This window comes from Rhodotorula toruloides (genome assembly GCF_000320785.1).
Source record: "Rhodotorula toruloides NP11 unplaced genomic scaffold Scaffold11, whole genome shotgun sequence".
In the NCBI taxonomy this organism is placed as follows: domain Eukaryota; kingdom Fungi; phylum Basidiomycota; class Microbotryomycetes; order Sporidiobolales; family Sporidiobolaceae; genus Rhodotorula; species Rhodotorula toruloides.
In genome coordinates, this window is record NW_015622971.1 from 30,449 (window position 1) to 53,254 (window position 22,806).

Here is a 22,806-nt window from a genome sequence, read left to right on the forward strand (position 1 = left end):
GGCAGATGTGCGCTCTCCCTTCTCTTGCTCTTTCTCCGTCCATGGCTGACGTTCCGCCCGCTTTTCCGCGCTCGTCCATGCTCGTAGCTTCTTCTGGTTCTCCGTCAACCTCTCCTTCTCAGCCCTCGGAACCGGCATGCTCGGCGGCCTCTACTTCACGCTCGACTTCCGCACTTCAATGGTCATCATCTGGCTCGGCACCGCTTTGGGCGTGTGCGTATCGGCGACTATGGCGCTTGTCGGGCCCAAGACTGGGTTGAGGACGATGGCGGCTTCGAGGTTTGCCGGAGGATGGCCGTGAGTTCGCGTTCGCGTTTGGTGCTGTTGCGCGGCGGAGCGCTAGTACTGCTTTAGATACGTGCGACCGAGTGCTTACGACGGTGATTACACAGCGGAACGGCAATCTTCTCGCTTCTCAACGCCCTCGTACGTTTCGCCTCCTCTCGACCTTCTTTCCCTTCGCCTTGCCCCTCGTTCCGCCTTTGCCCGTTCCTCTTTCCTCCTGTTGCACAAATCACGAGCTATTCCTGCTGCGCTCCCAGCGAACCGCGTCGAAGAATCCCACCTAACCCCCTCCATCGCCGCGCGCAGACCCAACTCTGCTACGCCGTCACGACCGCCCTGTCCGGCGCACAAGCCCTCCGCGCAATCAACCACTCGCTCTCCCTAATCGTCGGAATCGTAATCCTCACCGTGATCGTCATGATCCTCGCCGTCTGGGGCTACCAGGTCCGTCCTCCTCCTCCCTTCTCTCTTCCCTCGCTTGGGAGGGTGGCTGATGGGTGCTTGTGATCCAGTTCCTGCATATTTGGGAACGGTGGGCGTGGATTGCCTGCTTCATCATCTACTGCATCGTCCTCGGACTCGGCGCGCGCGGAGGCTACGACGTTACCTCCCGCACCGCTGACATGGACAGCGGCCGCGCTTTGACAGGCGATATACTTTCATATCTCGGCATCATGTTTTCTGTGGGCGCCAGCTGGTGCTCCATCGCGGCGGACTACAACATGGCGCTCCCGGCGACGACTCCAGGATGGGTGATTTGGGGCTCGGCGTTCGTCGGGATGTGGTTCCCTATCGCCTTCACCTGCTCCGTCAGCGCGACATTCATGACGCTCACAAAGGCATCGTACGTCACGGCGCTCGAGGAAGAGTCGCTCGGAGGCGTCGTCGGCGAGATCCTCATCCAAGGCGCCGGCGGGTTCGGCAAATTCCTCCTCGTCCTCCTCGCGTTCTCGACCATCAGCGCCAACATCCCCAACTCGTACTCTGGCGCACTCTGCATCCAGAGCTTGCACCCGGCACTCATGAAGATCCCGAGGGTGTTTTTCGTGATCGTCTTCACCCTGATCTATATGGTCGTCGCGATTGTCGGACGCGAACACTTTTCCGAGATCTTGTCCAACTTTTCATCCAGTGCGTTCCACGTCTTACCGCTCACGGACCTCGAAGCTAACGATTCCCCCGCGACAGTCCTCGCCTACTACACCGCGTTCCTCTCCGCGATCGTCTTCCTTGAGATCTTCTACTTCCGCTCATCGCGCGGCCCGCTCGGCACCTCGACCAACTGGGACGACGTGACGGACTACTCGAAGCTTCCGCCCGGGTACGCCTGCGTCGCGAGTATCTGCGTCACGATCCCGCCTGTCGTGATGAGTATGGCCGAGACGTGGTATACTGGACCGATTGCCAAGGCGGTGACGGAGCCGGCGTCGTCGTACGGTGGAGACCTTGGTGGGTGCCTTGGACTTTTGCTACGGAGTGTGAGGCTGACGGGTTATGCGCACGCAGGGTTCGAGATGTCGGCGGTTGTGGCGACTGTCAGTTACTTTATCTTCCGGTGGATCGAGATCAAGGTGTTCAAACGGTAGACTCGGGGGCGGGATATCATGAAGGAGCTAGGAGGAGCGAGGAGGGGAAGACGGCATCTGGTTCGAGGGATCTGTACGCTGGGTTCGAACTTGTGCAAGACTGTATTCCACGCGCATCGCACCCTTCCATAACCCGCACGAAGGCGAGAGTTGGTCGTCGTCCAACTCGCTCACTCAACTCTCTCTCGCTCTCGCTCACACGACTCTCGCTTGCTCGTCGAGAGGACGCTTGCTGGTCTCGACTGGACTCGCTAGAGATGGCCACTGGCGCAGCAGCACCCGCCGCGCGCTCGCTCTCGCCCTCGGACTCGCTCGCGTCGTCCTCATCAAACACGGACGCAGACGGCGACTCGATCATCAACGATGCGGCAGGCGCGACTGCGACAAACACTGCGTCGTCCTCCGAGTTGCTCGAGTATGTCTTGGGCGTCGCACGAGCGGGAGGCGGAGGCGGACACCCAGCTGCCTCCTCGTCTTCACCAGCACGACAGCGCGGAGCAAAGGGCGCGCCTCTCCCGGCTGGCCCGGTACTCACGTTCGGTCCACGACTCGGGTACACGTACTTTGCGCAACCGGCGCCGCGCGCAGAGGCGCTCAATGCGCTCACGCCTGGAAGGGAGGGCGACGGAGGCGAGGAGGGCATCTACTGGTTCTCGGTCGACGACCAGCTGCTGTACTTGAGCTTCTTCCAGGACTATGGACCCCTCAATGTCGGATGCCTCTAGTGCGTGTGGGTTACCTCGTGTTCCTCGGGGACTTGCGCTGATCAGCCTGTTCTCCCCTTCCCCACTCGACTCGTATCGCTTGCCTGCCCTCCTGCGCCCTCCCGCCTCGCCTTGACGAACCGCCCTACCGCTCTCATCGCGTCCCGAAACGCCCCGACTCGCTTCCTGTGCACTTGACTTCCCTCATCCGCCTCTTCTCCTCGTACGATCTCCCGTCGTCCAACTCGACCTTTCCCCCAATTCCGCCATCCTCCCTCCCTGTGCTCGCTATCCCGCCTGCTCGCCACCGCGCCCCCACCCCTCCTGTCACGCCCTCCTCTCCTCTCCTTCGCCTCCCACAGCCGCTTCTGTCTCCACCTTCACTCGCTCCTCTCCTCCCCCGATCACGCCCACCAACGCATCTTCCTCTACTCGTCCGACGAGCCGGACAAGAAAGTCAATGCGGCGGTCTTGATGGCGCTTTATGCGGTGCGTTGGCGCCTTTCCCTCATTCGGTCCTTCTTTCGCGCATGTAGAGAGCGCTGATGGATGCACTGAATGTGGACGCACAGATGGTCGTGATGAGGTGGAGCGTGGCGGATGTCTTGCACCCGCTCAGCAGCCTCGAACTCGTGCGTTGTGCTTCCTCTTCTCCCTTAGACTTTCACTCTGTTCGGGGCTCAGCTGACGCCCACTTGCACGCACAGCAACCCTACCGCGACGCCGGCTACTCCCGCGCCGACTACCACCTCCACCCCCAATCGCTCCTCTACGGGACCCACCGCGCTCTCTCGCACACGCTCCTCGACCTCTCAACCTTCGACCTCGCCGCGTACGAACACGCCGAAAAAGTCGAGACGGGGGACTGGAATTGGATCACCCCGGGGTTCGTGGCGTTTGCGAGTCCGGTTGAGAGTGGGTATCGTGAGGGCGTGGTGGGGAGAGGAGGGGGAGGGGCGCAGGGAGGGAATGGGAAACTGAGTAGGGCGTTTAGGAATGTGTTGGACGAGTTTGAGAAGAAGGGGGTCAAGGTTGTCGTTAGGTGCGTTCTCGTTCGCTGTTGGTGACTGCGGAGGGCGGGTGTGAAGCGCGCCCTTCCGGCAGTCTTGTTCCAGCCGCTGACGAGGTCACTGACTTCGCCGCTCGAACGTTCGCACGCAGGCTCAACAAGAAGCTCTACGACGCCTCGCACTTCACCTCTCGCGGAATCGACCACGTCGAGATGTACTTTGACGACGGGACGAACCCAACGCTCGACATGTGTCGCCGGTTCATCGACCTCTCGGACCGGATCATCTCGGCTGGCGGAGCGGTCGCGGTGCATTGTAAGGCTGGGTTGGGGCGGACGGGGACGCTGATTGGGGCTTATCTGATCTACAAGCATGGGTTCACGGCGGACGAGGGTGCGTTTCGCTTCCTCTCCCTGCACACATGTGCTCAAGGCTGACGAAGGCCGTCGCTCGCAGCGATCGGCTTCATGCGCCTGATGCGCCCCGGCTCGTGCGTCGGCCCGCAACAACACTTTCTCTACGAGAACCAGTTCGAGTGGGTGCGCTGGGCCGCGCAGGACGAGTTGCGTCGGGAACTCGAGAGCCAGCGCGGGCTCGTTGGGAAGGAGCTTGCCGCCGCTGGAGCTGGTGCGGTCGCGTCGACTTCGGCTGCAGGCGAAGCAGTTGGTCGCCCTCTCACACCGCCGAACGAAGCGGACCTCGATCGAGCGCGGAGCAAGACCCCCTCGGCCTCTCACGGCGCACCCGTCACGCCTCGCCGCCAAACGGGAACCGTACCGGGCCAACCGCGCAAGACGCCTGGGCGGTCGAGGCATGCGGTTGCGGAGCCTGAGCGGGTCAGTCCGGAGGAGAAGAGCGCGTTGGAGGAGGAGGAGAGGATGGAGGGGGTTGTGTTGAGTAGTCCGAGGAAGGGGAGGGTGTCTGGCAGCGGAGGGGGAGTCAAGGGCAAGGGGAAGGGACCGATGCTGGATGCGGCAGCGGAGGAGGACGACGAGGAGGACGACCCGCTCGCGATGGTTGTCGTCCCCTCGAGTCCGAGGAAACTCGGTCTTGCTCCTCCTGCGCGCATCAACGGCTCCGCGACAGCCTCGACCTCGTCCGCACGACCGCCGCCTCCCGCTCCGCCGAAGACGCCCACTCAGCCTCAGTCGACTCGACCGACTCGCATCGCCCGTCCCGCAACTCGACCGCTCTCCGCACTCGCAGACAACCGCATCGTCGACCGTATCGGTACGACTCGGTCGTCCGCCCGCAACGGAGGAGGAGGAGGCGCGACGACCGCTTCCACAGGTGGTGCAGCGGGAATGGCACGCTCGAAGGCTGCCAAGAACCTCAACACGGTGTTTGAGGCTACGACCGGTGGTGCAGCTGTGGGCGCCTGCGCAGCGGGACAGACGCGGTACCCGTTGCGGAACGGGCGGACGACGAGCGCAAGTTCGGCGTCGTCGAGCACGTCCGCGGGCTTGCAGCCGCCCAACAGCCCTTCGAAGCTGCCGCAGTCTCAGCGCGTGCTGGGCAAGCGCGACACGGGTGGACCTGGACGAGGGAACGGCGCCGCTGCGAATGGCTCGTCGGGGACGGCGGCAAGCGCAGGGTTCAACCCGGCTGCGGCGGCGGCGGCGAGCGCTGCGGGAGGGAACGGTGCAGGTCTTGGAAGGAATGTCAGGCGGAGACGGAGCAGTATGGGCAGCCAGGAGACGGTAAATGCGGGATGAGGAGCGGTGGGTCTCTTTCTTGCGGATTGCTGTACCAACACGACTTGGTCTCGCCTTGTTCGTTCTTGTGTCGTTCCCAGTCGTAGTAGTCGCCCTAGTTCTCGCCTTTATTGTCTGCATTCGACGTTGTTGCCTCCCCTTCCTCTCCTCGTATCTCTCTTTCCTCCAACTCTTCACTTCGCTCGCTTCGTTCGGCTCGTCGCTCGTTGCTATGGCTATCCCCGATCCTACTCCTGAGCCTGCTGCTACCACCGCTGCGTCCTCGCCGCTGTCCAGCGTGTTCGTCCCCTCCTCGTCCCCACATCTGTCTGGGAGGGTGTTGAGGGATCGCTCACCTCGTCCGCTGCAGATGGACGGTCGCTAGCCTGCTCGGCACGGCACTGACGTCGACGGCGAAGCACTACACGGTCGGCGGTGCGTCCTCCTTCCTCCCCTTCGTAACCGGCTGTTAAGTCGCTTACCGGTCCCTTTCGCAGCTCACGCACCGACATGGACGCTGAGGACCTCCGTTCTGACAAACATCATCCGCCACAAGTCCGGCATCGACCTCGCTTCGCGGCAGAAGAACCCGCCCAAGACGGCAGACGACATCCTTCGACTCGTTGTGGATGGCCGGACGGCAACGGAGAAGATGCTGGCGAAAGATGCGGACAAGCTTGAGGACGGTGTCGTCAAAGTCGTTGACATCGACATTAAGAAGCGGGAACTTGGGGGGTTGTTGGCCGAGTTGAGCGCGCAGGAAGGCGGGACGCGCAAGTCGAAGGTGCGTCCCCGCTCTCTCGCTCCTCCCTATCCTGTATACTGACGAGATCGATCTGTGAAGGCCGAATGGGTCGCCCACGCCTCGTTGCTCGACGGGACGAAGCCGCTCAGCGACAAGGTCATCCTGTCGACGCACGGCGGCGCGCACGTCCGATGCAGCCCGGCGACGCATCGAGCCATGCACACGGAGATGTCGGGCGCGACGGGGTGTCTCGTATTCTGTGAGTAGATGCTTGTTTGCGGGGAGACACTGGTCTTTCTCGTCTCGACGGAGGACGGAAAGGCTTTCGGCTGGCGTGCTTGAGCTCCTCAGCGAGAACATTCACTGACCAGTCGCACTGTCTACAGCCGTCGACTACCGCCTGTCTCCCGAAGTCGTCTTCCCCGCCTCGCTGCTCGACGCCGTGCACGCCTATTTCTACCTTACCGAAGGTGGCCCATCCTTTCCTCCCTTACCATGCACGTAACTCACCTCCTTCTTGCACAGACCTAAAGATCCCACCCTCGCAGATCCTCGTCGAAGGAGACTCGGCAGGAGGCCATCTCGCCCTCCAGCTCGTCATGTTCCTTCGCGACGCGGACCTCCCTCAAGTCGGTGGCGGGCTGCTCCTCAGCCCGTGGGTGGACATGAGCAGTAGCTTTGCGAGCTGGGACGAGAACAGGGTGCGCTTCGCTTGGATCGAGCAACGTCGAGACGACTGAACTGACGGAAGTACGAGAACGCAGCTGATCGACTACCTCGCTTTGGACGACCCGCACGACCCGCTACGCCCCTCGCGCCTCTACCTGACCGGCACCGACTCGTCCAAAGAAGCCTCCTACCGCGACCTCCTCACCCATCCCTACGTCTCCCCCGCTCTCGCGCCTCTCTCCTCCCTCTCTGCCCTCCCTCCCCTCCTGATCCAAGGCGCCGTCCTCGAGTGTCTCCGGGACGAAGACACAGTCCTCGCTCGGCGCTTACGGAAGGCAGGGAACGAGGAGGTCACGCATCAGGTTTGGATGGATGGCGTGCATGTCTTTCAGCTTTTGCAGGCGGATAGGGCGGGGAAGGAGGCGATGAAGAGCTTGGCTGAGTGGGTCGAAAGGACGTTCGGGTCAGCGGAGGCGGGAGGGAGGGAGTGGACGCAAAAGCCGCTGGAGTTGCTGAAGGAGGAGCGTGACGCTCGTATCGCTCGAGCCGGGCCTCTCGCCACGTCGAAGCCTGCCGCACCGCACGGCTTCGAATGGGAGAAGACGGTAGAGCGGTTGCCAGACGTGGGTGTGAAGGAGGGAGCGATCGAGGCGGCGAAGCAGGCGGCGGAGGAGGCGAACGCCGTTCCGGACGAGATGGCGGAGAGCGAGGTGTACAGGCCTCTTCGTGCGTAGATTCGTAGCCCTCTGTTGTCGGTATCAACTGCGTATGTTCTCGCAATGTCTGTTTCGTGACCTTCTCGACGAGGAGGAGACGCTCCGTATCGCTTCATTGCGAGCTGCTTCAGCTCTTCTACTTCCCCAGCTGATGCCACCGCTCCGCCAGCCTTCCGTAAATATAGAAAGGCGCCGGCTCGTCCCCAGGCGGCAAGTTGATGTACGCCTTGCCGAACGACTTGGCCTTTTGTTCGTCCCACTGCTCGCCCGTGATCCGCTCCCACTCTTCGGGCTTCTTGTAGCCAAGACGAGCGAGTTTGGGCGAGCGGAGCGTGTCGGGGTCGATGTACACCGAGGGCTGAATGTCGCAGAAGTAGACTGTCGTCGGCGAAGTCAGCGAAGTCAGCGACGGAGACCCAAGGAAGCGGAAGGCGGGCGACGCACTCAAGCCGAGACGACGGTGTCCGCGCTGGTCCTTGGGCGGACTGACAACTCGGTGAATAGTCGACTTTGCCCATCCGCCCGTCAGGAACTCGAACCTGTCGCCGATATTGACAACAAGGGCGTTCGGGCGGTACCCGACGTACTTCCACTCGCCGTCGTGGTAGTCACGGAACTGAAGCGACGCCATCGGCTGCGATGTGATGAAGGTGAGGGCTGAGGCGTCCGAGTGGCCGCGGAGCCAGGTGTTGTTGGTTTTGGCTTCGTCTGAGGCGCTCATGCCGTCTGCAGAGCATATTTAAGTGTTGAGCAATTGTGAGAACGCTGCTATGTGAAGCGGACTCACGGTAGAGCATCGCGCGACCGAATCCTCCGCCAGACAGCTCCGGCTGATCCTCGCGCACCTCAAATAAGTTCCAAACCGTTCCCTCCGGCAGCTCAAGGATGATGTCGAACAAGCTTGCGAGTTTGCGGACGACGTTGAGATGGAGGTAACTGAAGTACTCGACGATTTCGGGGAGGTGTTGCTGGACGAGCGGAGGGTAGGAGTGCTTGTCGCGCAGGGTCGGGTGGAGGAGGTCGCGGTAGTTGATGTGCTCGATTGCGTCGCGGACGCTGTTTTGCATGGCCCAGTAACTGCGAGGGCGGAGTCAGCGAAACGCTGGCGAGGGGCGAAATGAAGGGAGATTAGACTTTACCCTCGCTGCTTGAAACCGCTTCCTCGCTCAGCACCAAGCTTCTTCGCGTCGTCGATAGCATCCGCGTCGGACTGAGCCGAGCCAGCCGAGTACCGCTGCTTCTCCTCGAGCGGGAGGTCGAGGATCGCTTGCGAGACGGCTTGCAGGTAGTCGAGCTTGGTCGTAGGGTAGCCGTGGCCTTCGAGGAAGAAGAAGCCTTGCGTAGAGACGCTGTGGAAGCAGCAAGACGTCAATTGCGGAAGGAGAGAGGGGAGAAAGCGAAAACGCACGCCTCTTCGAGTTCCGCGGCCAGCTGCTTCCTTGCCTCGAGTCCCTCGGGCCCTTCGACATACTTGGACAGGTCGACGACGCCGAGTTCGACAAAGGGGACTGCCGGGCGCGAGAGTCAGTCAGCTTGGCGAGGAAGAACCGCAGAAAGAGAGGGTCGGGACGCACTGTTCTCCTTCGTTGGCTCGACGTGGACGAAAGGCGGGTAGTAGGGCTTGGTGATGGTCATCTTGGCAGTTCAAGCGAGCGCTTGAGCGGCAGCCAGACAGTCCACGAGCAAAGCATGGCGTGAGTGCGTTTCTCATCACGCAACGAGACGCAAGCAAGGGAACGGGAGCCGCCGGCCGTGAGCGAGCCGTGGGCGCAGCTGCGCAGTCTTATTGAAGCGCCTGTGGTCCTCAGAAGCAATCTCTGGCCGGCGAGGGCGAAGTGATGAAGGCAAACCCTCTCGCGACCCCTCTTGACCTTGTACGCCAACCTCTGCTCCGCTCAGCTTGCTTACGGCGCTTGCGAAGACTGCGACAGCTCGCTAAGGATCCCTTCAGCCGGCCCCAGCCCGCCCGCGAACCCTGCCGCGCCCTCTCGCAGTCTCTTCCGCCGCTTGCGCAAGATGGCGACAGGAACGCGCACTCGGCTCGATGAAGCGCTGCTTGCGCACGAAGACGCTGCACTGATGCTGTTATCACGCTCATGCAAGGCGTGCGCTCGTCGTTCAGGCGTGGGACTTGGTTCTTCCGGCGCACAAAGTCGCCTTCGCCTCGCTCGCTAGGGGATCTCACTTCTTTCCCTTGCACCTACCTGAACCGCCTTCGCCTCGACAAGCGTAATCGACAATGACAGGCGGCGCGCTCGCATCCGTTCAAGCGGCATCGCCGGGACACGACCTCGCAGTTCGCCCTCGCTGGTACTGTTCGACCTGGTGGGCCAGTCTGGTCCTTGGACTAGTCAACTTCTGCGCTCCCGGCATCTGGGGCGCAATGAACTCGCTCGGCGCCGGCGGTCTAGCGACTCCCTTCACCGCCAACCTCGCCAATGCCCTGACCTTCGGACTCATGGTCCTCACCGCCTTCCTCACTTCCGCCATCGTCCGACTCGTCGGGGTCAAGTGGACGCTAGCATTCGGTGCGGCGGGATACGCTCCCTATGCTGCGTAAGTCTCGCTCCTTGACGCGAGCTCGACTGCTCAAGCTGACGTTCCGCTTCCTCTACGCAGCGGACTGTACTGCAACAGCTTGTACGGTAATCAATGGTTCCTCTTGCTCGGCGCAGCACTCTGCGGCATCTCGGCCGGCACGTTCTGGGTGAGTGCAAAGGTCATTCGGCGCGAGACTTCCTACTGACTTGTCTTCCCCTCGCGCAGGCGATCGAAGCCGCCATCGCGCTCAGCTACCCCGAGCCATACAACCAAGGCCGCTTCCTCGGCCTCTGGCTGTCCTTCCGCGTCGGCGGCCAAATTCTCGGCGGCGCCATCAACCTCGGCCTGAACGCGAACCGCTCGACCGCCGGCGCCGTCAACTCGAAGGTGTACATCATCTTCATCGTCCTCCAGGCGGTTGGACCGTTCGTCGCGTTCCTCTTGCCTGCGCCGCGCAAGGTCCAGCGTACGGATGGCCTGCCCGTTCGCCTCTTCATCGACAACCCCCTCCTCCACGAGCTGAAGGCGACCGCGAAGCTCTTCTTTTCCAAGCGGGTATGTTCCTCACTCTCTTTACCTGTCCAGCTCCCATCGTCGCGCTCAAAAGCTGACCCCATCTCCTCACCCAGTTCCTCCTCATCGTCCCGCTCATCACGCAAGCCGTCTTTCCCGAAAGCTTCAACGGCACCTACCTCACCCTGCACTTCTCGACCCGCTCTCGCGCCCTCGGCTCCTTCCTCTCGGCCATCGTGGCCATCGTCTGCGGAAACCTCCTCGGTCTCTGGCTCGACCGGACGAGGGTCTCGCTCAAGCGCCGCGCCCGGCTCGCCTTCTTCGTCGTCCTTGGCTTGCAAGGAGCGTGGTGGATCTGGTCGACGGTCATTCAGGTCGAGTTCAACCGGACCGGGCGAGTGTACGACTGGGCAGACAAGGGATTCGGGCGCGGATTCGCCCTCTATTTGTTCCTCGTCGCCGGATTCCAGCTCAACTACCTCTTCCTCTACTTTGTCGTCGGCACACTTGTAACGGAACCAGCCGACATCGTTCGGATTGGCGGTCTCTTGCGTGCGACCGAGTCTGCGGTGCGTCCCGTCCCTCTAACGGGCGCCAAGTTACATCTCGCCTCAGATGGGCTCACACCCTCGTGTCTTTGGCTCGCAGGCACAAGCGGTCTCTTACGGCCTCAACTCCCTCTCCTCCTTCACGACAGTCGGCGCCTCCTCCCTCAATTTCGGCCTCTGGGCTTTCTCCCTCTTCCCCGCCTGGCTGGTCATCGGCAAGATCGGCACGGAGTACCTCGGCAGGGGAGTGAAGGAGACGGAGGAGGCGGAGGTCAAGGTGTTGGAGAGCGGAGGGGCGAGCTTGGAGAGCGAGAAGAGCTCGATTGTCAGGTAGAGCGGGGTACAAGCTCTTGAGTGTTATGATAGATCGCTGGGAATACACAGTCAGGATTTTTATTCGTCGTTACGCTCGTCGGCAGGAGGAGGATACCGGATCTGGCTTTCCTCGCGTCGTCCCTTTTCTGGGGACTTTTGCAGGTGCTTCGACGGGCTTTCAGCAGCTATTTACACATTCACAGCGTGCCTCTGCCCGCCACGAAGGGATGTAGACCACTTGCCCTCCCCACTTCCCGCTCTCGCTCCTTCGCCTCACTCTGCTCGCTCGCATAGCGCTCGTTTCGCTTCCTACGCCTGCACACGCTTGGATACTGCTCTCCTTATACCCCTACCATTCACCCACCTCGCCGCCTGCCGCCATCGACTCGTTTGGCGCCTCGCGATAGCTTCATCGCAATTGGGACAGGAAGCGGATTGCGCGGCAGTGAGGAGCTATGCGGATCGTGACGTACAACGTGGTGCGCTCTCAGCTCACTCTTGATTGAGCAAAGGCGGCAGCAGCTCACGCGGAGCTCCATTCTGGTTTCGCAGGCTGACCTGCGGGAGTGGGAGAAGCAGGCCAAGTGGGTCTTTTCCTTCGCCCATGGCACCGCTGCTGTTAGCTGACCGGAAGCTGCCCCTCATGGTGCGCAGGTGGAAGGAAGACCAGACGATGGCGGAGAGGTTGGAGAGGTTGCGCGGAGATATCGTCTGCTTGCAGGGTAAATTCTTCGCTTGACTTTCAACGAGCAGTTCCGGTGACTGATTTGAGCACATGCGCGCAGAGACTCACGTCCAGCAGAAGGACGTCCCGAGGTCGACTGCTTGCCCGCCGGGTTGGCACTCCTTCTGGTCCTTCTGCCCGCAGAAGGTCAAGGGCTCGTCGATCCACGGTTCCGCGGTCTTCGTCAAGGAGGACGTCGTCGTGCCGGTCAAGGCGGAGGAAGGCTTGACCGAAGCCAAGGCCTTGAGCTCGCTGAAGAAGGCAAATTCGACTGCGACGACCGCCGACCTCATTGGCGGCTACGCTCAAGACCTCCAGTTGCGAGGCGACCCCAACTCGTTCGAGTCGGAGGGCAGGACGATTGTTCTCGAGCTCGGCAACATCATCCTCTTCGCCTGGTGCGTCAAACTCTTTCGTCGCCTCCTACGTCCGTCGATGCTAATGCTACTGCTCACTCTCATAGCTACGCACCGTTTGAGGGCATCAGCAACGGCCCAAAGAAGGCGGAGAAGCTCACGAAGAAGCTCGACTACTTCGACACCCTCGAAGCGCGGATCAGGATTGCACGAGCGGCGGGAAAGGAAGTCATCGTCCTCGGCGACCTCGTGCGTTCCTGATCCATCCAGCTCCGGCGTCATCGCGCTTACCGCAGGACTGACGCTGCAAATCATGCAGAATGCCCACGCCTCGACAGACGACTCGCACAACGCCGCCTTTCGCGCGAAGCAAGAAGGGGCTCCTTTCATGTCCCATCCACCTCGTCGGTGGCTCCAGAGCCTCGTTGGGCCGAACGGGCTGCTTATCGACTCAACTCGACACTTCCACCCCGGCTCGAAGATGTTCAGTTGTGCGTTACTTCTTCCGCTTTCCTGCCGCGCAAAGGAGTGAAGTTGACGCACTCCACTGTTCTTCCGGCAGGCTGGGGTGACAAGGTCACGACGAGGAAGTGCGTTACTTCGAACACCGCTTCTCTTCTGCTCGTAGCTGATCGCATCTTTCTGTAGGCTCGACACGATGGGCAACCGCGTCGATTACATCCTCACCTCACCCGGACTGCAGCCGTGGCTCAAGGACGGCGGCATACAGCACCATATGCTCGGGTCCGACCATGCGCCCGTCTTCCTCGACCTCCACGAGCAGATCGAGATTGACGGCGTCAAAGTCAAGCTCTGGGACGTCCTCAACCCCGGTCGCCGCATGACGAATCCGTCTCCTCCGCCGCCTGCGCTCGCCGCGACGCACTGGACGCAGTTCGCGCCCGAGGTCAACGGTCGCAGTACCTCGAACGGCTTCTTCGCCGCCTTTCGTCCGATTACCGCCTCGACATCTCGCAAGTCAAGCGCCTCGACTACAACCTCGACTGTCAATGCTTCGCGCTCGTCCAGCTCCGCTCAGTCCGGCAAGAAGAGCTCGTCTGGCGCATCTTCCTCTTCCACCTCGACGTCGCTCGCCCGTTCTTCGTCATCGTCTCTCAAGACCAACACTTCTTCGCCATCCGTCAAGGGCAAGAAGCGCTCGCGCAACGACGAGATGCTCGACTTGACGGTCGACACGGACGATGAGGAGGTCCAGGTCGCGTCGGGATCTTCGGCGCCTCAGGTCAAGCGCAAGGGCGCCGGACGCGTGAGCTCGCAAATGAAGAAGAGCAAGACCGGCTCGTTGGCGTCGACGCAGGAAGGCGAGAAGAAAACGAAGCGCAACAAAACGGCCTGATCCCGCTTTTCCCTCTCTCTCTTTCTTTCTCTCCCAGCTGTCTCCTCATACCTTCCTTGTCGTTGTACCGTACCTAGCTTTCGCATCGCTGCATTTGCGCCGTTGCCGACTCCCTCGGGCATTGCTTTCGCATGTTCTCGAGCTGTTTCGTTTCAGCTTCCGTTTCGAGCTGTTTGCACGCACGCTCAGTGCTCCCGCATTGCAGCCTGACACTGTTCCGTACTGTTGGAGCTCTTTCTGAGCGCCACGAAGCGACTGGTACCTCGAAGAAGTCTTCACTTGCCTCTTGTCCTCCTCCTTCCCGTCTCACCTGCTTCGAACTCGCTTTTGCTGCCTGCTGACGCTTGCAAAGCCCCACCAAGGGGCTTTGGAAGGCCTGTCGAGCGCTCCCGCGGTCTCGCCTGCCTCACCTATTGCTAGCGGAACTTCATCGCTTGTCCGGGTCAGCGGGTGCTGGAACGGAGGGAAGGCAATGCGGATCCTCTCATGGAACCTGGTGAGTCCTACGATCCTTCAGCATTTCACACGAGGCGTCACCGACTCGCGCGACGCTGACTGTGCGTCTGCAGAACGGATTGAAGCGTTGGGGGAGGTCGACGCCGTGAGTACTCGCGTTCTTCGCCATGAAGCTCTGGCTTGAATTCAAGAAGACCATCTGATGTTCTCATGTGCAGGTGGAATGAGCACGAGACGTTCGCGGACAAGGTCGAGGCGCTGGGAGCGCACGTGATCTGCTTTCAAGGTTGGCTTCGGCTTTTCTGCGCTTCGGTTGCGCCCTCCGGCACGCGCATGCTGAAGAGTCCGCCTTGCTCACGCAGAGACGATGCTCCAGCAGCACGAGCTTTCGACAGACCTGGTCGACCTGCCCGAATTCGACGCCTTTTTCGCCTGCGCGACCAAGACTCGCAGCGGCTTCGGCGGCGGTGGAGTGGGCATTCACGGCACGGCCGCTTTCGCCCGACGCACCGTCGCTGTGCCCGTCAAAGCCGAAGCAGGCTTGACGTACCGAAGCGCGGTCGAGTCGGCCGGCTTGTTTGGACTCGTCGGCGCGTACCCACCTGGTATCGCGCTGCGTAAGAAGGAGGAGTCGCTCGAGCAGGACGGACGACGCATCATCCTGGATTTCGGTCTCTTCGTGCTAATCAATGTGTGCGTTGCTTGTCGGTTCACGTTTGCCTCGTCTGCCTCCCTTCCCTATACCTACAACCGGCTCATTGCGCTCGTCTGCACAGGTACCTCCACTCCGAAGGAGTACCGGGAAAGGACGACCCAAAAAAGCTTGCGAACAAGTTCGAACGCAAGATGGACATCATCGCACTTCTCGACGGTCGAATCAAGGCTCTCCAGGAAGCAGGGCGTGAGGTGATCGTGATTGGAGACTTTGTGCGTTCGCATCCTTCGGTGCTTGCCATTCCGTTGGGCGAAGAAGCTATCTATTTCTTCCTACCTCCTCGAATTGACCGCTGCCGCTTCGCAGAACCTGGCCGCCTCGGATCTCGACAGATGGGACCCCGAGATGAGGGCGCAACTCAAGGGCCGCAAGGCGCTCATGGACCACCCTGGACGGGCGTGGCTTGCGGACTTGACGAGGAAGAACGGCAGGCTAGTTGATGTCTTCCGTCGCGATCACTCAGGCGAGCGCATCTACACCTGTGCGTACTTCCGATGCAGAGGTCCCGGTCATGCTGAGACGACCGTGCTGACGCGCTTGACCTGTCAGGGTTCCGAGACTCGCAAGCACAGTATGTTACGGCCGTCTGTAGCTTTCCGCCGATTTCACTAACACAGTCAGGAGCACAGACTCGAGAACAAAGGTAACCGGGTCGACTACGTTCTCGTCAGTACCGGCATCCTCCCCTGGGTCAAGAACTGCAGTATCCTTTCCGACGTCGAAGGTTCCGATCACCACCCGCTCGTTCTCGACCTGCACGACGAGATCGATTCCGCTGAGGGCCGCAAGCTCCTGCGCGACGAGATCAACGGTGGCCGCCTACCGACTGACCAGCCCGCACGACCACCGCCTTTCGCCGCCAACTATCGCAAAACCGCATCAATTCCCACTCCGCCCGCATCTCCGCCAGACGCCGTCCGTCGTCCTCCAGCTTCAACCTCCACTGCTCAGCCTATTGCGCCACCAGCACTCCCTTCCCCACCGGCGCTCGTCTCTCCTACATCCCCGAAGAAGGCTCGACCGATTCTTGCTTCCTCCGCAAAGTCGACCGCATCCGCTGAGTCCGCGGCAGACTTGCCTCAACTGGGCTTGTCGGCCACAACGAGCAAGAAGCGCAAGCGCGTCGAAACGCTCGACTTGACGCACGACACGGACGACGAGATCCAGATCCTGTCGCCGCCTTCGCCACACGGGGCCAAACGATCGTCGAGTAGGGTTGAAGGGAGTGAGTCGGGCTCGGAGGCGCTGCGGAAGAGCCTGAAGAAGCGCAGGAGGACCGCCTGACCTGGACAGACCATCTTCTGACCGGGCCTTTCTCTACCGTCTTGTCGTTGTACGCTATACTGCATACTCACGTCGTTTCTGCATTGCACACCGGAGCATGATCCAGCTCTCTCGACTGCAGTCAGGTTTGCGTCCGCCCCTCTCCTCGTCGATTGCGAAGGTCAAGCAAGAATCGTCAAGTCGTGCGTAGCGTGCGAGTCCCGAGAAGCAGAACCACGGCGAATGTGACAATAAACGAAAGGGAGGGGAAGGCAAAGGAAAGACCGGGATTAGGCGCGAGCCTTGCTGACGACGAACTGCGTCGCCTGCGAGCCGTACTTCGTGACGTACGAGAGGTGGACAGCGAGCGAGGCGCCGCCTGCGAGAAAAAGCGTGAGTGACAGCGCATCCACATCCACGAGAAGAATGACGCACTCGCGCAGAACTCGTCTCCGGCATCACAGTACGACTGGATGCGCGAAGCGAATTGGTCGAAGCAGGCCGTGTTGGAGCGAGGGAAGAGACCGCGGGTGACGGAAGTGCCGACATCGTAGCTCTTGCCGGGGACGAACGTCGGGTCGCCCATCTGGATGATGGCGACGATGTTCTTCGTCTCGTCCGAAGGAAGCTGGCGTTCCTCGACTGCGCGCTTGACGGCGGGCGACTCCTTAGCGAGCTCGCTAGGCATGGACGACCGCTTGAAGCCGGAGAAGCTGTAGGGCGACGAGGGGTAGTTGAAGCCGGAGGGGAAGGAGTATCCGCCGCTGCCGTAGAGACCGCTCGAGCCGCAGAGCGAGTCGCCGACGACTTGGGCGCCCTATACAAGATAGCATGAGTGTCAATGATGTGTAGGGCGTACTAGGAGGCGACCTACTTGCGAGTAGCCCATGAGGCGGCGAGGTAGGCGGATGCGAGAGCGAGGAAGAGAGAGCGGGAGAGCATGACTGGAAGCGAGGCGAAGAGTGCTCAGCGAGGATGCTGGGAAGTGAGAGAAAAGAGAACCATCAGAAGTGTGAGAGTCGTTCAGCCGAGCGGAAAAGATGCCGCCATCTAGCCAGCGAGGCGAACGGACGGGAGACGACGCTACGGCTCGCTTGTCGCAAGGATCCGAGAGCGCGTTAGTCTGACCCAGACGGCCTGTACGCCGACATGCAGCGTCGACTCGAGCCAAGCGAACGGGCACCAGCGAGTCGGTGAGGTTGAGGGTCGTCCGGCGACGATTCCGAGATTGCGCTAGAGATTAGCTCGAGCGCTTTCCGAGCGCAGAAGCGGGGTCGGTTCCGTTTGATCAGTGCGCCGTCGTCAGCCCGGGAGACTGGTGGGTGCGACCATTCCTGGACGAGGCAAAAGGCGAAGGTGAGCCGACTCGGGTCGCGAGAAAAAGCGCGGGGGACGCACCGTCGACTCGGTCAGCTGCCGCGAGAAACGCGCACAAGCGTCCGTCGAGGCGAGGAGCGAGCGAAGACGACGGACGGACGTCGTTCTCGTCATGGGACGTGGACATACGGCACGCCCAGGCGGCAGGCTAAACACAAGTGTCCATGGCAAGAAGGGGGGGTATCAAAGGAGTGTGGGGCGTGAGGAAGGAGAACGGACGAGAGTTGGGCGAATAGGCTCGATGAAAGGAATGCAAGGTGTCCGAGGGAGAGGAGAGGGAGAGAGGAATGGTGAGGGCGCACATCTAGTTGTGCGAGGTGAGCGACCAGCTGTCGATGGCGACAGAGGGAGGCGTGAGGTAGTCGGAGGACTTGAAGCTCTTCCATTGCGGCTGCAGAATAGAGTCCGGGTCAGCTTGGACGGCTAGCGGTGAAGGAGAAATGCGACGCACGTTGAAGAGCACCTCGATGACATTGTTGCCGGCAGCGACGTCGACCGTGACGACCGTGACGCCGGGGTCTGCGCGAAGCGAGCGGCGAAGTCAGTCTCGTTCGCTGCGAGCGAGAATGGGCAAGGAAGACGCACTGGGCTGGTCAGGGCTCATCTGGACGTTCGATCCGCCGTAGTTGGTAGTCGTCGGGTCAGAGGACTGCCTCTCAGGCTGAGCGGTGGCGAACTGGGCGCCGGACGGCGAACGGAGCTGCATGATGAGCGTCTGCCCGCCGAGCGTGAGGGTCGCCTGCTGGTTGTTGTTCGAGAGGGCGACGGTCGCGTTCGTGTTCATGCGCCTGCGGAAGCAGGGCGAGTCAGTCTGGCGCTAGTCGAGCGAAGGAAGGCGGCGAGACTGACCATTGGACGGCGGCGGACGAGTCGACCTCGTCGCGGAGGAGGACTTGGTGGCGGCCGTTGATGAAGCGGATAGCGCGCTTGACCGACTGAGCGGGAACAAGAACATCCTGGATCAGCTTAGCCTCGGTAGAAGAGCAGCCGAGGAAGGACAAGTGTCTCGCCCGCCACGCACCGTCGTCGAGTTGTACATCTCGCTCAAGTCAGCCGTGAAGAACGCGGTGCTCGAGTTGGTCGGGGTGTAGTCGAGCGCGTCCTGCGCCTCGCCGGTCGACTGGAAGGTGGTCTGCGGGGTGCCGGCGACGTTCTGGTCGGCGTCGCCGATCAGGAGCGTGTTCTGGCCCTCGGTGCGCTTGCGGTAGTAGAGCCAGCGAGGCGAGTTCTGGTCCTCGGACGAGAAGTAGCCGCTGCAAGGCGACGGTCGCACGACATCAGCTTCGTTCGTCGGACGACGAGTTCGAAAGAGAAATGCGTGCACCGCGACTCACTTGGAGAGGTAGTCGCCCGAGCCGAGCTCGCCAGCCCAACGCTGGCCCATCGCGTCGAGGACAAAGTCTCCCGCATCGAGGTCCCCATGCGTCTGGTGCCCCGTCAACTTGCCGGCCTTCATGGCGATGTAGATGCCGTCGTTGTCGGTCCAGCTCGAACGAGCCGAGAACCACCCATCCGTCGTGTTGGAGAAGTGGTGGTCGAGGGGCAAGTTGTCCCAGAACTGTCCCGAGACCTGCGGGTCGTAGTACAGCATCGACATGGGTTCGGGCGCGTCGCCGCGGTCGCGCTGGAAGAGCGTGTAGACGGGCATGTTGTACTGGTTGCCGTAGAACATGAGGCCGTTGGCGGTCGCCGTGTACTTGTTCGGTCCGCAGTCGCCGTAGTTGAAGAGCCCTTGCATGCCCGTCACGTACATGTGGTACGTCGCCGAGAGCTTCATGCCCGGGTTCGCGTCGAGCATGTTCTGCGTCGAGCCGGTCGCCGAGAGAAGCGCCGCCGCCATCTCGACGTGCGAGTACGTGCCGAAGTACCTGCGGGGGCGTCTAGCGAGTCAGCACTGCCCTACGACAAGGTGCAGCAGCTGCTGCCGGCTCAAGAAGCGACGCCAGCCGCACTCGTCGTCGCACGCCGCCGACTCACCAGTAGTTGGCCGTCTCGGACCACGTCCCCTCGGGACTGGGCGCAAACGAGCAGTACTCGACCGCGTTCGGGACGGTGTATCCCAGAATCTGCTTGGCGATGCCGTTGGTCGGGTCCTCGTTGATGATGGCCAACGCGCCCATCGTCATGCCCTTGTTGCAGACCTGCGCGCGACGTCGTCAGCTGGCTCGAGGGAAGAGAGAGGAAGGAGGAGGGACGTTGAACGCACGCAGTTCCAGTTCCCGTCGACCTTGGTCCACCAGCTGTAACTCGCGCCCGCGCCAGACGGGTCCGCAAACGCATTCACGCCGTACCTCAACCCAAGGTTGACGATACTCCACGCGATCGCCGTGCGCTGCTGCTGCGTCCACGCATCGTACATCCAGTCATACGCGAGCGCGAACGCCTCTGTGAATTCGGCAAGGTCGAGGAAGTGTCCCGAGTTCCAGACGTCGCCGCCTTTGTTGTCCTGGCCAAAGTACTGGCTCGTGTCGTTGCCCGAGGCGACGACGAGTTCGCGCCAGGTCCGGTCGACCCACTTGGTGTCGTTCGAGAGGCGGTACGCGTAGGCCCAGTGCTTGATGCGGAGCTGGACTTCGCGGGCGACGTCGAGGACTCCGGAGCCGGTGAGGCCTCCGTCGATGGAGTAGTTCGTAGGCGGCATGTCGTAGAACTTGGTCGCGTTGAGGAAGATGGTGTCGTTCCAGTAGCTCATGTACGAGTCTTGCGCGATGAGCTGAGGGAGGCAGTTCCACTTGTTCTCGGTCGCGATGAGCAAAGGGTGCGACGTCTTGGGCGAGGTGAGCGAGAGGCCGGACGTGCTGTCGGCCTGGCACGAGAGGGACGAGTTCGAGACGACGGTCGGTGCAGAGATGTGAGCTGAGCCCGTCGACGTAGGGTACATGGGGTTGCCAAACTGGTCCGTGGCCTGTCGCGCGCAACTCCGAGCGTCAGCCTACGCCTCTTCCCGTCATTCGGAAACGCGGGGCAACTCACCGTCGGCACAATCGCAAACCCTCCACTGCCCTTGGTCCTCGTCGCCGCATTCGCGACGCCGCTCCCGCTCGCGCCCTTGTTGTCGGCCCCGCTGGCCGCATCACTCTTCTTGTTGTCGTTTGCGGCGCGGGAGCCAAAGACGCCGCCGAGGACGGCGCCGAGGATCACGGCGATGAGGACGAGGGCGCCGATGATCCACCGCCAGGGGTGGCGGCGCGAGCCGGCGGCTTTGCCCTGTAACGGAATGCGAGCGTGAGTACGCAGCTACCGGTCTGTACAGACGGGAAGCAGCATCGTGAGAGTTGACTGCCCCTTCCCGCCAAGCGAACACCGCACGCACCTGAGGATACTGCTTCTCGCCATACGCGCTGCCGTAGCCCTGCTCGTTCCCGCCAGGCGCCTGCTGGCTGTACATCCCGAACGTGTGCGTCACGGTCGAGCGAGTAGAAGGGGGGTGTGGCGAGCGGGATTGTTGCGTGAAGAGGTGTGCGAGTGAGAGGGCGATTGGAGCGAAGAGGTGCATGCAAAGGCGTGTCAGTCCACTCGAAACAGTCCCATCCATCACTCCCGCTGCACCACCCATCCCATCCAGCGAGTCGAGGGGGTGCACACCCTCGTTCGGTGTTCGCAGTCGTCGAGCAAGAGGACGCAGACTGACTACGAGTAGTTGTGCAGCGGGATCGCACTCCCGACAGAGTCTTGTCGCTGGTGATACATCGCTTCACTCCAGCCAGCACAACCAAGCAAGAGAGTGTGAAGGAGAGAGTTGGGACTCGCGTTGGGAGCGCGACGCGCGCACTCGTATTCTAGTTTGTATTCGTAGAATAGCATTCAGTTGGTATTGCTCGTAATGGTCCACTTCGGCTATTCCTGCCGCGCAACCCAAAAGTATTTGAGGATTGTCCGCTCGCAAACGCGGAGTTCAAGGGCGAAGCGAGCGAACCAAAGGGAAGCGGGAAAAGCTTTACGGTCTCTCTCGGCATCGCAGGAAGCGTTGCAGCAAGGTTCGTCGTCGAGGAAGTCGTTGCAAGCCAAAGTGAGCGAAGCGAGCGGTGGGAAAAGCAAGTCGAGTCGTCCAGCAAGCGGACGACGATTTCTTGCAAGCGTCTCCTGATTGACTGCCTCGCTCGTCGAGCAAGTGACGCTCGATGCCCGAGAGCACATCTGAAGCAGTCAAGCGGACATCGAGGACGTCCGTACTTCGAGAAGGTTTGGAGAAAGGCATCGCGCGCCCTCATCCTCAAGCCGTTAGGGAAAACCTTCTACTCGCCCGCAGACGACGTAGTGCTTGAACGATGAGGTCGAGATGAGGTGAGAAAGGCGGACGAGAGGCTGAGCGAGAAGGCGAGGAAAGCGAGAGCCGCTCATATCGGATAGTCTTGATTGCGCGTCCGTGTTGCTGGCTACTGTCCCTCAGCAGCCTGTTCCGCGAGCGCCTTTGAGAGCGGTGCGCCGTCCTGCGCACTCAATCTTGTCAGTCGGCACTCTTTTCTGGGTGAGAGGGAGAGAAAAGGGTGGGACTGACGAGCCAGACCTGCGAGTACCGCACGCCGTTCGGCGGCGCGCGAGAGTAAGCTTCGCTTGGTCCGCGCGCAAGGGGCAAGAGCGCAGGACGCACCTGATACCGCCTCATCTTCCACTCCTCCCTCTTCCTCCCCTCCTCCTCGAACACCATCAACGCAGCCCAGCCAACGTTCTCCACTTTCTTCCCGTTCCGCAGACCGTACGTGACCTGCTCCAAATCCAGTCAGTACCTCGGGAGGAAGAAGGGAGAGGTCGGGAGGAAGAGAGGGAGAGAGAGAGGGAAAGAGCGTACAGTCCCGTGAACCATGAGTTCCGAGCCGTCTGCGTTCGTATAAACGGCTGAAGGGACATGATGACGAGTCTTCACGCCACCCCACATGTTTTCCCTAATCTTTCGGACCGCTGCTCTCACACCTTCATCAGCCCGGGCTTTGGGGCGAGAATGGGAGGAGAGGGGACGCACCGCTCGACCCGCGCACTGCGTTGAGACCCATCACGAACTCGACGTCGGGAGTGAGGAAAGAGAGGTAATCGTCTACTGCGTCGGGCTTGTCGGATGTTGCGTAGAAATGGGTGATGAGGGAGACGAGCGACGAGGGGAGCGAGGGCGGGTGGGTGAAGCCGGGCATGCTCGGAGCGGTTGCAGCAGTCACAGGAGCGCACAGCGACAGCGACAGCGAGCAGGACGAGACCGGACGAGGAAGCGAGTCGGGACGAGGTGGAGCGGCTCTTCCA

General features: G+C 61.5%; 10 protein-coding genes across 10 annotated transcripts in view; 6 read left to right on the top strand and 4 right to left on the bottom strand.

Moving 5' to 3' along the window:
* The window catches only part of RHTO_00866 (nucleobase transmembrane transporter), a gene marked incomplete at both ends in the record, with an annotated part of 2,231 nt that extends 360 nt beyond the window's left edge, over positions 1-1,871 (top strand). Inside the window, 6 exons of the mRNA XM_016414550.1 lie at positions 88-297; positions 393-426; positions 592-729; positions 798-1,416; positions 1,474-1,734; positions 1,792-1,871. Coding sequence (XP_016273231.1) covers positions 88-297; positions 393-426; positions 592-729; positions 798-1,416; positions 1,474-1,734; positions 1,792-1,871 — 1,342 coding nt within the window. The remainder of the gene's footprint in view (positions 1-87; positions 298-392; positions 427-591; positions 730-797; positions 1,417-1,473; positions 1,735-1,791) is intronic.
* Positions 1,872-2,128: 257 nt separating this feature from the next.
* On the top strand, positions 2,129-5,300 carry RHTO_00867 (cell division cycle 14; the record flags this gene model as incomplete). The annotated part of the gene is made up of 6 exons (XM_016414551.1): positions 2,129-2,595; positions 2,938-3,064; positions 3,148-3,207; positions 3,283-3,617; positions 3,737-3,978; positions 4,042-5,300. 6 exons carry the CDS (start codon positions 2,129-2,131, stop codon positions 5,298-5,300), a joined length of 2,490 nt encoding a protein of 829 aa, XP_016273232.1.
* Positions 5,301-5,511: 211 nt separating this feature from the next.
* RHTO_00868 (putative lipase/esterase from carbohydrate esterase family CE10) lies at positions 5,512-7,427 on the top strand (the record flags this gene model as incomplete). The annotated part of the gene is made up of 7 exons (XM_016414552.1): positions 5,512-5,579; positions 5,650-5,714; positions 5,777-6,063; positions 6,124-6,283; positions 6,411-6,494; positions 6,550-6,725; positions 6,789-7,427. The coding sequence occupies 7 exons, from the start codon at positions 5,512-5,514 to the stop codon at positions 7,425-7,427; spliced, it is 1,479 nt and encodes a 492-aa protein (XP_016273233.1).
* Positions 7,428-7,545: 118 nt separating this feature from the next.
* On the bottom strand, positions 7,546-9,044 carry RHTO_00869 (oxoglutarate/iron-dependent oxygenase; the record flags this gene model as incomplete). Its single annotated transcript, XM_016414553.1, has 6 exons — positions 7,546-7,787; positions 7,854-8,135; positions 8,197-8,486; positions 8,549-8,758; positions 8,818-8,917; positions 8,984-9,044. 6 exons carry the CDS (start codon positions 9,042-9,044, stop codon positions 7,546-7,548), a joined length of 1,185 nt encoding a protein of 394 aa, XP_016273234.1.
* Positions 9,045-9,648: 604 nt separating this feature from the next.
* RHTO_00870 (Major Facilitator Superfamily protein) lies at positions 9,649-11,345 on the top strand (the record flags this gene model as incomplete). Its single annotated transcript, XM_016414554.1, has 5 exons — positions 9,649-9,965; positions 10,029-10,116; positions 10,176-10,505; positions 10,580-11,032; positions 11,112-11,345. 5 exons carry the CDS (start codon positions 9,649-9,651, stop codon positions 11,343-11,345), a joined length of 1,422 nt encoding a protein of 473 aa, XP_016273235.1.
* A 436-nt stretch (positions 11,346-11,781) lies between these two features.
* RHTO_00871 (DNA lyase) lies at positions 11,782-13,763 on the top strand (the record flags this gene model as incomplete). Its single annotated transcript, XM_016414555.1, has 8 exons — positions 11,782-11,805; positions 11,879-11,910; positions 11,981-12,048; positions 12,112-12,448; positions 12,514-12,655; positions 12,726-12,897; positions 12,969-12,996; positions 13,055-13,763. 8 exons carry the CDS (start codon positions 11,782-11,784, stop codon positions 13,761-13,763), a joined length of 1,512 nt encoding a protein of 503 aa, XP_016273236.1.
* A 472-nt stretch (positions 13,764-14,235) lies between these two features.
* On the top strand, positions 14,236-16,218 carry RHTO_00872 (DNA-(apurinic or apyrimidinic site) lyase; the record flags this gene model as incomplete). The annotated part of the gene is made up of 8 exons (XM_016414556.1): positions 14,236-14,259; positions 14,333-14,364; positions 14,438-14,505; positions 14,582-14,912; positions 14,996-15,146; positions 15,241-15,415; positions 15,484-15,505; positions 15,564-16,218. 8 exons carry the CDS (start codon positions 14,236-14,238, stop codon positions 16,216-16,218), a joined length of 1,458 nt encoding a protein of 485 aa, XP_016273237.1.
* Positions 16,219-16,487: 269 nt separating this feature from the next.
* On the bottom strand, positions 16,488-17,086 carry RHTO_00873 (acetyl xylanesterase, carbohydrate esterase family 5 protein; the record flags this gene model as incomplete). The annotated part of the gene is made up of 3 exons (XM_016414557.1): positions 16,488-16,576; positions 16,633-17,014; positions 17,072-17,086. The coding sequence occupies 3 exons, from the start codon at positions 17,084-17,086 to the stop codon at positions 16,488-16,490; spliced, it is 486 nt and encodes a 161-aa protein (XP_016273238.1).
* Positions 17,087-17,878: 792 nt separating this feature from the next.
* On the bottom strand, positions 17,879-21,264 carry RHTO_00874 (heparinase II/III family protein; the record flags this gene model as incomplete). The annotated part of the gene is made up of 11 exons (XM_016414558.1): positions 17,879-17,965; positions 18,026-18,093; positions 18,160-18,362; positions 18,424-18,509; positions 18,596-18,827; positions 18,909-19,442; positions 19,552-19,715; positions 19,781-20,479; positions 20,548-20,781; positions 20,888-20,954; positions 21,206-21,264. 11 exons carry the CDS (start codon positions 21,262-21,264, stop codon positions 17,879-17,881), a joined length of 2,433 nt encoding a protein of 810 aa, XP_016273239.1.
* A 686-nt stretch (positions 21,265-21,950) lies between these two features.
* Positions 21,951-22,700, bottom strand: RHTO_00875 (uncharacterized protein; the record flags this gene model as incomplete). Its single annotated transcript, XM_016414559.1, has 5 exons — positions 21,951-22,004; positions 22,073-22,081; positions 22,166-22,279; positions 22,364-22,473; positions 22,535-22,700. 5 exons carry the CDS (start codon positions 22,698-22,700, stop codon positions 21,951-21,953), a joined length of 453 nt encoding a protein of 150 aa, XP_016273240.1.
* Between the last annotated feature and the right edge of the window lie 106 nt (positions 22,701-22,806).